The 14,770-nt window shown below is 47.2% G+C and overlaps 1 protein-coding gene across 1 annotated transcript in view; it reads right to left on the bottom strand.

Moving 5' to 3' along the window:
• Window positions 1-14,770, bottom strand: part of IFT27 (intraflagellar transport 27) — a 58,732-nt gene that overhangs the window by 7,946 nt on the left and 36,016 nt on the right. The window contains exon 4 of the mRNA XM_029590084.1: window positions 37-96. Coding sequence (XP_029445944.1) covers window positions 37-96 — 60 coding nt within the window. The remainder of the gene's footprint in view (window positions 1-36; window positions 97-14,770) is intronic.

Here is a 14,770-nt window from a genome sequence, read left to right as displayed (position 1 = left end):
TAACGGGTTAAATAACCTGTTTCCTGTGATACTTGCCAGTTTCTCCATTATCTCATAGAAAATTTCTTTGCCAGAGGAGTCGTAGATAAAAAGTTCCTGGGGAAGGAAAGAAAAAAGTGTTTTCTGTAGAAGCTTTGGATGTAAACAAAGCTGAGAACAAGTGTAGAGGAAAAGAATGGAGATAGGAAAAGCATGGGGAGAGGAAGAAAAGAAAGCAGGAAGGCAAGAGGGGAACATTAGCAAAGGCCATGCTTTTTGACACTTTGTAGTTCAATGTGATCTACTCGACTAGTGCTGTAAGAGTTCCAAGGAACCACCAAACGAGCTCACAGTTCTCATCTAGGAATCGCCTGCTCAAAACAAATGTTTATTTTCAGTTGCTGGTCTAAGTGCTGAATTAAACCTATCAGGGCCATAATTGAATGTGTGTAATATTTTCTTTTTTGCAGTTTCACAGGCGTCAATAAATAGCCAGTCGCCAATAATGTAATGGAAGAATTGATGGGTTTGGACTAGACATAAATATGGGAGGATTTTTTTTTTTCAGGGACCACCCAAAAATCTGCCCAAAAGGATTATGATGGTAAATACCATTTTTTCTGTAATCAGAGAGTTAAGAGAATAACGAATGCCAAATTGCAGGATTCAGCCAAATACTTAGCATGGTATTAAAGAGGTAATACTGTCATATTGCTCAACCTGCTTCTAGGTTCTGTTTTTTTCCTATTTTTCTTTTTTCCCCAAAGTCATTCTATTGTTTTATCTTGGTTCAGCAGTTTCTTACTGCTCCTCTGGGCTTCCAGGTGAATCGAAACCAGCCTCTATTTTGCTACGGACCATGGGCCTCCATTTGCAACTATCTAGGTTCCTCTCTCCACCCCAGCTATTTTTATATCATTCCCAACTTAGTCTTAGCCACTGCGGTGACAGTCTTAGCCAGAGGCCACAGACTGAAGCTCCTTCTGGAGTCCAGTACATGTTCATCCTGAAACTAGCCACTAGGAGTTGCCATTGTACAATGGACAAATCTTCCTCCTTCAAGAGCTGTAAATGCCACCTCTGGAATATAAGAAAATTATTCCTTACCTGCTAATTTTCGTTCCTGTAGTACCATGGATCAGTCCAGACATTGGGTTATGTCCCCCGACCAGCAGATGGAGTCAGAGCAAAAAATTGAAAGGACCGCCCCTATAGGCTGGAGCGCCCTCTATGTCCCTTCAGTATATAGTATATCAGAACCAGAAGCCCGTGGTATGGAGCAACTTACTTATGAACAGTAAACAAATCACAAATTTAACCTTGAAAACTGGAAGAAAACTCTGTAGAGAACTTGCAAAGAGAACTGATGAACAGACTAAGGAGAGTCACGGCGAAAGAGCTGGGCGCGGTTCCAAAGAAAAGGGGAGGGCGTCTGGACTGATCCGTGGTACTACAGGAACGAAAATTAGCAGGTAAGGAATAATTTTCTTTTCCCTGTACGTACCCAGATCAGTCCAGACATTGGGATGTACCAAAGCTTCCCTAAGTAGGGTGGGCCCCGGACAGCCCAGCTCAGAGAACTCGCGCCCCAAATGATCTGAAATTTGAAGATGGAATATGAAGACAATAATGACGCGCAAAAGTGTGCAAAGACTTCCAGGTGGATGCTCTGCAGATTTCCTGTGCTGAAACGGAAGAACTCTCCACCCACAAAGTCGCCTGCACGCGTAGAGAAGGAGCTTTAATATCTTCCGGAGGAGTTCGCCCAATGCCAACATAGGCAGAGGCAATAGCGTCCTTTAGCCATCTGGTAATGATGATTTTGGAAGCCTGTAGTCCCTTCCGGGGACCGCTCCAAAGTACAAAAAGATGATCGGTAAGCCTAAAAGAATTAGTCACCTCCAGATAACGTTGCAAAACTCGCTTAACATCAAGACGTCTGAGTTCCGGAGAAGAATCCGACGGAAACGATGGAAGCTCTACTGATTGATTGAGATGGAAAGCTGAGACCACTTTGGGTAAGAAAGCGGGTACTGTGCGCAAAGAGACCCCGGAAGGCGTGAAGTGCAGAGAAGGTTCCCTACAGGACAAGGCCTGTAACTCCGAAACTCGGCGAGCGGAGGCGATGGCTACTAGAAACACAGTCTTCAGAGTCAGATCCTTTATTGTGGCTGAGCTAAGGGGCTCAAACGGTGGGCCTAGCATGACCCTAAGGACCAAATTCAGGTTCCAGGACGGACAGGCCGAATGAAGAGGAGGTCGGAGATGTTTCACGCCTTGTAAAAAGCGCACTATATCGGGATGCGTAGAGAGACGGAGACCCTGAGAGTGAGGCGCCAGGGCTCTGAGAGCCGCTACCTTGACCTTCAAAGAGTTGAAGGCCAGACCCTTATCCAAACCTTGCTGGAGAAAAGCCAGAATATGTGCGATGGATGCGTGATGGGGAGAGATCCGGAGGGGAAGGCACCAGGATTCGAACACCTTCCAAACCCTTGTATAGGCAATGGACGTGGAAGATTTACGAGCCCTCAAGAGGGTGGAGATGACTCCATCCGGATATCCGCGTCGCCTTAACCGGCGCCATTCAAAAGCCAGGCCGCAAGACAGACGCGACCTACCTGGTTGAAAAATACTGGACCTTGCCTTGAGAAGGTTCGGCAGGTGTCCCAGTCTTAGAGGCCCGTCCACTGCAAGGTTGATCAGATCTGCGAACCATGGCCTGCACGCCCATTCCGGAGCCACCAGGATTACTGGACTGCGATGTAGCTCTATGCGGCGGAGAACCTTCCCCACCAAGGGCCGAGGTGGAAACATGTACAGGAGAAGATGCTGAGGCCATGGGAGCACCAAGGCATCTATGCCCTCTGAGCCGTGTTCTCTTCGGCAGCTTTAGAAACATGCCGCCTTCGCATTCCGTTGCGTGGCCATGAGATCCAGGTGGGGAGAACCCCATCGACGAATCAGGAGAGCATTGCCTCATCGGAAAGTTCCCACTCTCCCGGATCTAGGCGCTGTCGACTGAGGAAATCCGCTTGGACATTGTCTACGCCTGCGATGTGAGAGGCTGCCAGCTGAGAGAAGTGGGCTTCTGCCCATAACATCAACTTGTCGGTCTCCTAGGAGAAGTGATGACTTCTGGTGCCGCCTTGACGATTTATGTAAGACACCGTCGTCGCATTGTCAGAGAGAATCCATACTGCACACCCCTGTAGTAAGGGAAGAAAATGGATGAGTGCCAGTCTGGCGGCCCTGGTCTCCAGGCGATTGATGGGCCAGGTCGCCTGAACAGGTGACCAAAATCCTTGCGTCGATTGGGATCCGCAGACCGCTCCCCATCCGGAGAGGCTTGCATCCGTGGTGACTATTATCCACTGCAGGGTGGTCAAATCCATGCCCTTCAAGAGGTGGTCCCAGTTGAACCACCATTGCAGGCTGAGTCTGGTGGCCATCGGCAACGGGAGAAGAGTCTGAAACTCCCGCGACACTGGCTTCCAGCGTGAGAGCAATGCCTGCTGAAGTGGTCGCATATGGGCGAATGCCCTCGGCACCAAGTCTATGGTGGACGCCATGAAGCCTATCAGTTGAAGGTAATCCCATGCGGTGGGCGGTGATAGCGACACGAAGAGGTGCAGTTGGGCAAGCAGAGATGACGCCCGGTTCCGATGGAGGAACACCTTCCCCTGCTTGGTGATGAAGTGTGCTCCTAGGAAATTGATTGTTTGGGAAGGATCCAGATGACTCTTGCGGAAGTTGACAACCCAACCGAGGGAGCGCAAGAGCTGAAGCACCCGCTGCACCGCCTCCTGACACAGACATCGGGACTTTGCACGGATCAGCCAGTCGTCCAGATAGGGATGAACCAAGATACCTTCTTTCCGTAGAGCCGCGGCCACAACCACCATCACCTTGGTGAAAGTCCAGGGAGCAGTCGCTAGTCCAAACGGGAAGGCTTGAAACTGGAAATGCTGTCCCAGGAACTTGAAGCGAAGGTAGCGCTGATGCGAGCGGTGAATCGGAATGTGCAGATAAGCCTCCTTTAAATCTAGGGAAGCTAAAAATTCTCCTTCGTGGACCACAGCGATTACTGTGCGCAAGGTTTCCATCCGGAAATGTGAGACCTTGAGAGCTTTGTTGACTATCTTGAGGTCGAGGATGGGGCGGAAGTCTCCTTCCTTTTTGGGTACCACGAAGTAAATGGAGTAGTGGCCTAAGCCTCGTTCCGCCAATGGTACCGGAACAATGGCCCCCAAGTCCAGGAGCCTGGTCAGAATGCCCTGCACCGCATCCTGCTTTTCCATCTGTCCACAAGGGGAAAAGATAAAACGGTCTCTTGGCTGCCGAGCAAACTCTAACGCGTAGCCTTGCTTTATGATATCCAGGACCCACAGGTCTGAGGTGATCTTGGCCCACTCCTCGTAGAAGAGGGACAGTCGTCCGCCAATCCTGGGAGGGGGGGAGTGGGCCGGCAAGCTTTCATTGTACGGATTTGTTCGTCCCTTGGGAGGGACTGTCCCTGGATTGCCTATGACCTCGAAAGGAATGAGCCCAGAATTGCGATCTTGTAGAGACATTTCTCTGTGGACCTGTTCTGGCCTGCCGAAAATGACGCTGACCCCTGAATCGGTAACGTGAAGCACCGAAGTTCCATGTGCCCCGGGGTCTGTCTTCAGGTAGTTTGTGAATTTTATTCTCGCCCAGGGACTGGATGAGTTGTTCTAGCTCTTCCCCAAAGAGCAATTTACCCTTGAAAGGTAATGACCCCAATCTTGCTTTGGACGAAGAGTCCGCTGACCAATTGTGCAGCCACAGGAGGCGACGCGCTGAGACAGCTGAGGCCATAGTCCTGGCCAGGACACGAAGAAGGTCATAAAGGGCATCAGCCCCATAAGCTATAACCACTTCCAGGCGATCCGCATGACTTGCTTCGTCGGGAGGAAGTTCTTGAGCCCCCAGCAATTGCTGCATCCAACAAAGCCCAGCCCGCTGCATGAGGGAACTGCAGACTGCTGCCCTGACCCCTAAGGCTGCGACTTCAAAAATTCTTTTCAAATAAACTTCCAGCTTCCGGTCCTGTGTGCCCTTCAGAGCCATGCCCCCGGTGACCGGGATTGTTTTCCTTTTAGTGACTGCCGATACCGAAGAATCCACGCTAGGCACCTTGAGGAGATCCAAAGATTCTTTGGGCAGAGGATAAAGTTTACCCATTGCCCTGCCGACTCGAAGAGTGCCATCAGGAACTTCCCACTCCCTGGACAACAACTGGAGAAGTCTGTGATGAAAGGGAAAGGTCTTTGCGGGAGGTCTAAGTCCGGCCAGGAGGGGGTCACCCTTCCTTCCCGTCTCGCTAGGGCCCGCAGCTTCCTGAGGGGCCTCAATGTCCAGTTCTTCTAACACCTGCGGGATAAGAGGATCAAGCTCATCCCGCTGGAAAAGTCTTAAGACTAGAGGGTCATCCCCTTCTAACAGCGGGAGAGGGTCCGAGCCATCAGGGTCTGGGTGCTGTGGCAGAACAGGGACTGGATTTTATGGTTGCGAGACCCCTCGCAACTGGGAGAGTGCGGGGACTGCAGGTGGCCGGGAGCCCACTGGGAAGCCTGTCCCTGAGGGGACCGAAGGCTGCAATCCCCCTGCCGGGTCCGACCCCGCGGGAGGCTTGGGACCTGGACCGTGGGAGGGAAAGGGTACCTCCCCCATATTGTGTAGCCTGGGCATCTTTGTCAGCAGAGGCGCTGAGGAGTCTTGAGAGAGACTTGCCAGATAAGCCAAATGAATGAGTAAAATGAACTGCGCCGAAAAGGGCCCTGGGGGGATCCCCAATAGGTTGATTCTCTGGAAAGAAATACTACGAGTGAGATAATCAAATTTGCAGATGACACAAAATTGTTCAGAGTAGTTAAATCACAAGCAGATTGTGATAAATTGCAGGAAGACCTTGTGAGACTGGAAAATTGGGCATCCAAATGGCAGATGAAATTTAATGTGGATAACTGCAAGGTGATGCATATAGGGAAAAATAACCCATGCTATAATTACACAATGTTGGGTTCCATATTAGGTGCTTCAACCCAAGAAAGAGATCTAGGCGTCATAGTGGATAACACATTGAAATAGTCGGTTCAGTGTGCTGCGGCAGTCAAAAAAGCAAACAGAATGTTGGGAATTGTTTTATTGATTGTTGGGAACTCAAAACATTTTTATGTCTTTATTAAAGAATGTTCTATTAGTCAGCTGTTTTGAAATATTCTTTTTATTTCACTATTATGATTGATGTTTTATATTTCTTGATGGTATTGTTTGATATTTATGATGCATGGTGATGTTTCTGCTTTTCCATTGTTGCACTGCAGAGTCTGGCTTGTTGCAGTTTCCAGTTCAGTTTTTGTCTGCACATATCTATTTGTATCTTATGGTTTTTTTTATTCTGTATTTGGTGAGGATCCCTCTGTGCTCTGCATGTGTGACTGTGAGGTATTCTGCTACTGTTTAGTATAGTGGCCTGACTGTTCTGTAATCCCAATAGGATGTGTATTGGTGTTTTAGTGCCTGCAGTAATATTTGCAGAGTTGTATTTTCATGGGTAGGGTTCTTACTGTTTGAATGCTGGCAGTTAGTGCTGTATTGGTGTGGGAGATTTATTATATTGTAATTGTAGTTCAGTTTACCTATGACTTTCTGAAGGCCAAGCCCAAACCCAACACATTTTACCAAAGGTCTGATACCATATGCTCCAAGTGTCTTTTTTGCAGGGTTTCCTTGATGACACCACAGCAGTGATATTTACCTCAGAAGACTGAATTTTAATAAGATCATGCCATGCTGTGTCAGACCAAGGGACCATCAAGCCCAGCATCCTGTTTCCAACAGTGGCCAATCCAGGCCATAAGAACCTGGCAAGTACCCAAAGAACCTGTCCTTTTTCATGTAAAATGTTTTTATATGAATATATAATTATTGGGGGTGTTTAGGGTGGGGGGAGGGGGCCTAAGGCCGTAAGATTCACTTAGGGTGCCTAATATCCTTGCACTAACCCTGAGAGAGTTCACCGCGAACAAGCTCTCACCATTTACCCATCTGCCACTTCCCTAGGGGGTAAGTGCTAGGGCGACATATCAAGGTGAGTTTGGATGTTCTTTTTAAGCAGGCGAGCAGTGCCCAAACAATTAGGATTGCTTCTGTATCTTTAGACCCCATTTTCTTGGTCTCTGATTACATCTTTTAGTACTTGATGATCTTCTCTCTCGCCATACATAGTACAGAACAGTTGCTTAGAACTGGCACTTCCATTAGTGTTGCTGTTTTTCTCAGGGGCAGGCCATCCCAGCTCACAGGCAGAAAGCAGACCCATTGGTTTTCTGGCATCCAGAATTTTATTAGTTGGTCTGGGAATGAATCATTATTCACTATGATTTATGTAATGAATGTATATAAGAAAGAATGACATTAACTGTAAACATAAAGTAAGAACTTGGCAGTGGGGGTGAAGCTGGAGGCAGAGATGGAGTGGAGCAAGGGGAAGAGCTTGGTTGCCCACCCATCCCCCAACCAAAAAGGCTTTCTGCTGCCCCTGAGGCAGAACATTTTATTTTTTAAATAAATGATTATAAATCTTTATGCAGTGTTTAGAGTCTATTTATAAATATAGATAGAACATGATTCACAGCTACATGATATTAAAGTGGGATTTATGATGCCACAAATGCCTGTGCATAGGTTTTATTCCAAGCAGTGTGCACATCGTGATTTTTTTCATGTTACTGGCACATAACTGTGAGGAGGAAAATGCTCTTGCCTTTTAATAATGAAACTCCTCCAGTAATGAGGTTTGCTCATGAAAAGCTGGCATGCCTCTAAGAGTCCCATGGTATTTGGCTTAATAGCTGAATTTCAGATGAAATTTTGCCAAATGTTTATTTAAAGGCAAATCTGAGTAAAGTCTTAGTTAGAAGCATTGAATTTTTCAAACCCAGCTCAGGTCAATAGCGACAGAGCCATTAGCTGAAAGCTGTTTGATGACCAATATGGTGAAATGAGTTAGTGGTCTCAAATCAATTCCCAGAGGAAATGCATCCACATCACAAAGAAAAAGCAAAAACAATCCAGTGCCACAGGTCAGCATTAATTGGCGATGTTGGTGGCAGTCTTAGAAGAGAGCCCAAAGACTGCACAAGCTAGGTGACTAATTACCTCCGATTCCCCAGAGCCGGACTGAGACACAGGTAATGAGTTAGTGTCTCCAAATAGGTTTGTTTCACACATACCATGGTGGGAATGAACTTTACCCGTGAACCAAAGTATGATGAATACAATCTCAGTCAAATTTACTGCTAGTGACCTTCTAAATATTTGTATTGTGTCAAAGACATCCTCCTTCTGGATTTCAACAGGTATAACATATATAAGTAAGATATCGAGGGGTGCTTGGAAGTTCTTTCTAATCAGGCCAGTGGAACCCAAGATATGTGGGGAAGCTCATGCTTCATCTATTCTGCAGATAAACAGAAAGCTTCTAGCAATGGTATCTTTCACAAGCACTAAATTCACTAACAGAAGGCATGGGAGTTACTAACCCTAACAAAAGGCACTGGGGTAACCTGCATGGAACGGCAGTTACCACCATAAACAGCTTGCTCGGCAGACTGGATGGACTCTTTGGTTTTTATCTGCCGTCACTACTATGTAATTATGGGGTCCATATTCAAAAGCATTTAGCCGGTTAACTCAAAAATTAGTTGGCTAAAAGGCTGATTTTAAAAGCTCTAAGTGCGCCAAAGCCAGGAGATACGTGCGTCTTGGGCCAGCGCGTGCCACGCGGATTTTAAAAAGCATGTGAGTATGCACATATCTCCCAATACGTGCACAAATAAAAAAGTTTTAAAAAGGGGCAGGGTATGGGTTTGGTTTGGGTGGAGCATGGGCGTTCCGGAAAGTTACCTTGAAATGTGCACGCAGTGATCCCCTACCACGTAATTTTACTTCTGCTAAGGATGATGTGCAAATATTAAAATAAAAAATGCTAGGCGAATCAGTGGGGTTTTAAGGGTCGGGGTTAATAGGGTAAAAGGGAAGCTAAATAACACAGGGGATTAGGAAATCCAATCTGTTAACTGGGTGAACTGGGAAAAAGTGCTATTACGTTTCCTAGCATGTAGACAGATAAGACTCAGGACCAGTGGGTTATGCTCCCCTGCCGGCAGATGGAGACGGAGCAAGCTGACATCACAGTATATATATACTCCTGCAGTGACCCCAGCCTGCCTGTATTCTCTGTCTACAGCAGATGGTGGACGTGCATCTCCCTATGGGGATTGCTTTGAGTTTTCTGGAAGGAGAAATTTGAAGTTTGGCTTAAGGAAAAGAAAGCCCCGCTTTCCTGCAGTGATACCAAAAGGTCCCTCCCCCCAGTTGAGAATTTCCTGAGGTGATTTCTATGGTCCCTCAGAGGTGTGCCTTGGTCCGGTAGCTGGGTTTCCCGGCATGGATTTAGATGTTCGTTCAGCTGAAAGGCAGTGAATGCAGAAGGCAAAGCATGGTGGTGACGGCAGATGCCTTCTCCCCCCCGCAGTTGGAGACTGTCTCTGTACTCAGCCGATAAGCATGAGCTCAGGTAAGGTTTAAAAAAAAAGAGAACATTTTACCTTCAGATACAAAGACTGTTAGAGGGGTTTTTAGGACTTCCTCCAGTCTCCGTGCGCCAACCTGACGTTCGTTCCCGCTCCCGTTGGGGATCTGGGCAACCGGGTGGGTTGAGCAGGAATTTAGCTACCACTCCCTGCTGTTTGAATTTCTCCTTTTTACTTACTCATGTAACTTATTTTAACTTCTTACTTTCTTCCCTTTTAATTATGTATTTTGTCTATAAATTGTATTTTTTTATTTTGTTTTTATTATGTATGTTTGCCTTTGTAAACCATTTTGACTACTTTCTAGTAAAAAAATCGGTATATAAAAATGGTTTAAATAAATAAATAAATAAAGTGGGCTAGGCCCCGCAGTTAGGCTTTGTGCTTGCACGCCATGTGGTAGGCCATGGCGTTTTCGCACACTCCTGTGCGTGTTTTGCTGCCCTCTACAGGCCGTTTGTGTGCGCAGTGCATTGGTTCTGCGTACACATGGTTTGCTCAATTTTGGGCGCATCTTTTGCGCAGGGCAGGCGGAAGCACTAGGCGAACTAGGCGGTCGCCTAGGGCGCCAGCTTCCCGGGGGCGGCACTGCCCCGGTAAAATTAAGAGAGCCGCGCTCAGCCGCTGCCCCGGTAAAATTAAAAGAGCTGCATTAAGCCGCTGCCCCCCCCCGATAAAAATAAAAGAGCCGCTGCCGGCAGCCCGCCCCAAAAGACCCATCTGACCTCCCCCAGCGGTTCGCGTGCTCCCGGTCTCTCCCGCTGCTCTTTCTTCCCTGCTGCCGTTGCCGCCGGGCTATCAGCACGTTCAAGCCCAGTGGGAACGGCAGCACTGCAAAAAAAAAAAAAAAAAGCTGTGGTATCCGCGGCTGCCCTTTTCTTCCTCTCGCCCCCCCCCGACCCGGAACAGGAAGTGATGCGCGAGAAGGAGAAAGAGCCGTGCCGCATGAAAAAAATAGCGGCGACAGCAGCATCGGCCCCCGAGCAATTGAAGCAGCCGGTAATCGGGAAAGGAGTCAGCAGCATGAGCCTCCCGCGGCCGATGGGATTCTTCCTTTTTGGCCTGCGGGGGCTGGAGGAGGAGGCTGCTGCAGCTACCATTTGTGCTGGGGGGGGGGAGGAAGCGAGTGAGAGGAAGAGAGAGAGAGAAGCAGCCAGCCTGCCTGTGTGTGATTGAGAGCCTGTGTGTAAGTGAGAGAATGTGTGTGTGATTGAGAGCCTGTGTGTAAGTGAGAGAATGTGTGTGTGATTGAGAGCCTGTGTGTAAGTAAGAGAATGTATTTGATCGAGAGAGCTGATGTATGTGTATATGTGAGAGACAATGAAAGTGACTGCTCAAGGAGATGACTGATGTGTGAGCGTGTGAGACAGTCAGGGATGTGACTGATGTGTGTGTGTGTGTGAAAGAGAGAAAAAGCATGGAAGTGAGAACTCTGGGTATGTGAGAAAGCATGGGAGTAAGAAGCCTGGTGTTGTGGGGGTGTATGTGAAAGAAAGCATTGGAGTGAGAAGCCTGATTATGTGAGAGAGAGCATGGGAGTGGGAAGCCTGTGTGTGTGTGCATGTATGAGAGAGAGAGAATGGTTGGTAAGGTGACGGTGTGACTGGTGTGTATGTGAATGTGAGAGAGAGAGAATGTGATTCAGGGAATGAGAAGCCTGTGCACCTGGAGAGCGAGCATGGAAATGAGAGAGAGACTGGTGTATGTGTGTGTGTGTGTGTGTGTAACAGAGAGAAAGTGATTATGGGAATGAGAAGTCTGTGCATGTGAAGAGAGTGAGCATGGGAGTGAGAACCTGGGTGTGTGTGAGACACAGCATGGGAGGGAGAAGCCTGTATATATAAGACAGAACAGGTGACTGGTGTGTGTTTGTGTGTATGTGAGAGAGAGAAAGAAAGTGATTATGGGAATGAGAAGCCTGTGCATGTGAAGAGTGAGCATGGAAGTGAGAAAGCTGGGAGTGTGTGAGATACAGCATGGGAGTGAGAAGCCTGTATATCTGAAAGAGAACATGGGAGTGGGAAGCCTGTGTGTGTGTATGCATGAGATCGATCAGGTGACTGGTGTGTGTGTTTGTGTATGTGTGTGAGAGAAAGAAAGTGATTATGGGAATGAGAAGCCTGTGCATGTGGAGAGAACAAGCATGGGAGTGAGAGACTGGTGAGTGTGTGTGAGAAAGAGAAAGTGATTATGAGAGTGAGAAGCCCATATATGTAAGTAGAACACGGGAGTGGGAAGCCTGTGTGTGTGTATGGCATGAGAGAAACTGTTCAGGAAGGTGACTGGTGTGTTTGTCAAAGACTGTTTGGGAGATGATTGGTGTGTGAGAGACAGAAACTGGTCATGGGGGCATGACTGGTATGGTGAGTGTGTGAGACATGGGCACTAATGAAGAGGACCATGAGTATAGAGCTTAGCCACTACTGCTGCTTCTGCTGTGTGCTACGGCCTGCATGGAAGAGGGGTAGGAGAGCTGCTGGAGGGGGTAAGTAAAGGTGGCTTTTTAAGTTTATTTTTCTTGATTGACTGCCATTTTAATTATTTAATATTATGTGGTGTCTGCTTTTTTTGTTTGAGCAACAAGTATAGCTTTGGTTTATGTTTATTTTATTTATTTTTATTTATTTATTTATAAAAGTTTCTATACCGTTGATAAGACAAATCATCTCTGATTTGGACTCTGATTCCTCCAGGTTAAAGCACCTATTAAGCTTTTAACCTGTACGCTCTATGGTTACACTTTATATTTTTCCTGCCTTATCTTCTTTCCAGCTTGTTGCAAGCTTCCAAGTTTCTCTTTCCCTGTTGATTGTAACTTTGACTTATTCGTACCTATTGTTTATCTTTGTTTACTTGAATTGTTTACTCCAGTTATACCCTTGTTAAATGTAAACCGATCCGATATGGTTATTTACTATGAAGGTCGGTATAAAAAACTGTTTAATAAATAAATAAAATCTCAATGGTTTACATGGCATAAAAATGTCAAATAAGTGTTCTGTTATAAATACAGACGTCGTTATTTTCACTAATGCACAATGTAAGTTAATTGTGTGTGGAGGCGGGGGGGTGGCATAGCTGACGTTTCGCCTAGGGCGCCTAATACCCTTGCACCGGCCCTGCTTTTGCGCTCACAGGTTTTGCACTGTTTCAAACGCTTTGCTTGGTGCACAAGTTGTGTGCTTGCCTTACCACACTTTCCTATCTGGCGCTTAATTTTTGTGCGCATACATTTTTGAGCGTGACCCGTTCAGACGCATGTTTACTGGCACGATGACGCCGGCAAACAAGAAGCCTAAACGCCTTTCTCTTTGTGTTGCCTGTCATATTAGGGCTTCTCAGCCTGATCTGTTTTCTAACATTTTATTTTTATTTATTTATTTATTTTTAATTTTTATATACCGGAATTCCTGTATGCATGTGTCGACACTGTTCGGACGCTCAGGGTGAGTTGTCTTCCTCAGATTTTGCTAAGCCTGGCTCCTCCCATTCTGATGATGGGTTGGCTACGGCCTTCGCTGGAGGGACACCAGACTTTGGTTCTCCCTCGACTGGCTCCTCCGCTGGAGAGGGTAGTTCGGTGGGATCCGCTCCAATTCCTTCTGGACTTGGTTTGGACCTGGCTGCTTTTTCTTGGGTGGAATTTTTTCAAGGCTTACAAACTTTTCTTCAGGCACAGTCCTCCACTTCACCCAATCCTGTCAGGTCAGGTCGAACCCTCAGCTGGTGGCTCCTCCCTCTTCTAGTCCTATGCTAAAGCAACAGGGCTCGCCTCAGCTCCCTGCGGGTATTCCTGACAGGAACCCGGAGGGAACTGATGATGAGGCAGATCCTGATTCCCTGGAAGATGGAGAAATCCCTCCGGTGGAACTGTATTGCACCATGTTGCGGTTCTTTCATAGAGATGAACTGCTGGCCCTGATTTCCCAGACTTTGAAGCAGCTGGGTCTTCCTGGTGTGGATGCCATGTCAGAGCTGAAGAACCCCATTTTGGTTTCCTTGCGTAAAGTCTCTTGTTTTTTTTTTTTACTGTAATGGACGCCATTCAGGAACTGATTCATCTTGAATGGGACGCCCCAGAGGCAAATTTTAAAGGGGGTCAGACGTTGGAAGGCCTGTACTCCCTGGATCCAGCTGTGCGAGAGCGTTTGCGTTTTCCCAAAATGGTATGTGCTATCTCTAAGCGGATGACTATCCCCGTGGAGGGAGGACCAGCCTTGAAGGATGTGCATGACAAGAGGACTGAGGCCTTCCTTAAGCAAGCCTTTGAGACAGTGACTATGACTTTCAGATCGCTTCCTGTTGCTCCCTAGTGGCGCAATCTTGTCTGCTTCTCTCTCAGGAGGCTGATAATTCTGGAGGGAATTCCAGAGCGGTTATGGAACCCGCTGCCGCCTTTTTAGCAGACGCGGGCTGCGATTTGGTCTGTACCTCAGCCAGAGGAGTAACTTCGGTGATAGTGGCCAGGTGTCAACTCTGGTTATGAAATTGGTTAGCTGACACAGCCTCCAAAGCTAATCTTAGAAAGATGCCCTTTAACGGCTTGCTGTTGTTTGGGAGTGAATTGGAAAAACTGACCAGTAAGTGGGGCGAATCGCCGCTTCCTCGCTTGACAGAGGATAAGAAGCAATTATAGCGTCCTTTTGGTAGGAGTCGTCGTCTCTGAGATTCCAAGCGGTTTCGTCCTTACAGAGTGTCAACCTTTCAGGACTTGGCCTTTCAGTAGGTGTCAGTCCTTTTGTCCCAGACAGCCCAAGAGAGGAGCGGGCTCGGGTGGCGGACCTTCCCAATGAAGATTTGGCAACCCATCTTCGGGAACAAGAGACAGGGATTACTGGTAAGTGTTTATCCAATACCTAGATTGGGGCACCTAGATTCTTACGTGAGTTCTGTGTTTCTTGTTGGTTGCATACAGTTATGGTCGACTGTTTTTAATCAAGTTTTTTGCTAGTCTGTCCACAGTTGCTTTTGAAGAGAATACTGGCAGGCTGGAGTCACTGCGGGTGTATATATACTGTGATGTCAGTTTGCTCCATCTCCATCTGCTGGCAGGGGAGAATAACCCACTGGTCCTGAGTTCATCTCTCTACACTAAGGAAAATGAAATTATCAGGTAAGTAATTTCTCCATTGGCGCGCATATCTAATAATCGCCCTCTTATGTGGTAGAAC

The sequence above is a fragment of the Rhinatrema bivittatum genome, chromosome 2 (genome assembly GCF_901001135.1).
Source record: "Rhinatrema bivittatum chromosome 2, aRhiBiv1.1, whole genome shotgun sequence".
Taxonomy (NCBI): Eukaryota; Metazoa; Chordata; class Amphibia; order Gymnophiona; family Rhinatrematidae; genus Rhinatrema; species Rhinatrema bivittatum.
The sequence above is the reverse complement of the archived record's forward strand: the minus strand, read 5'-3'. Positions and strand labels throughout refer to the sequence as shown.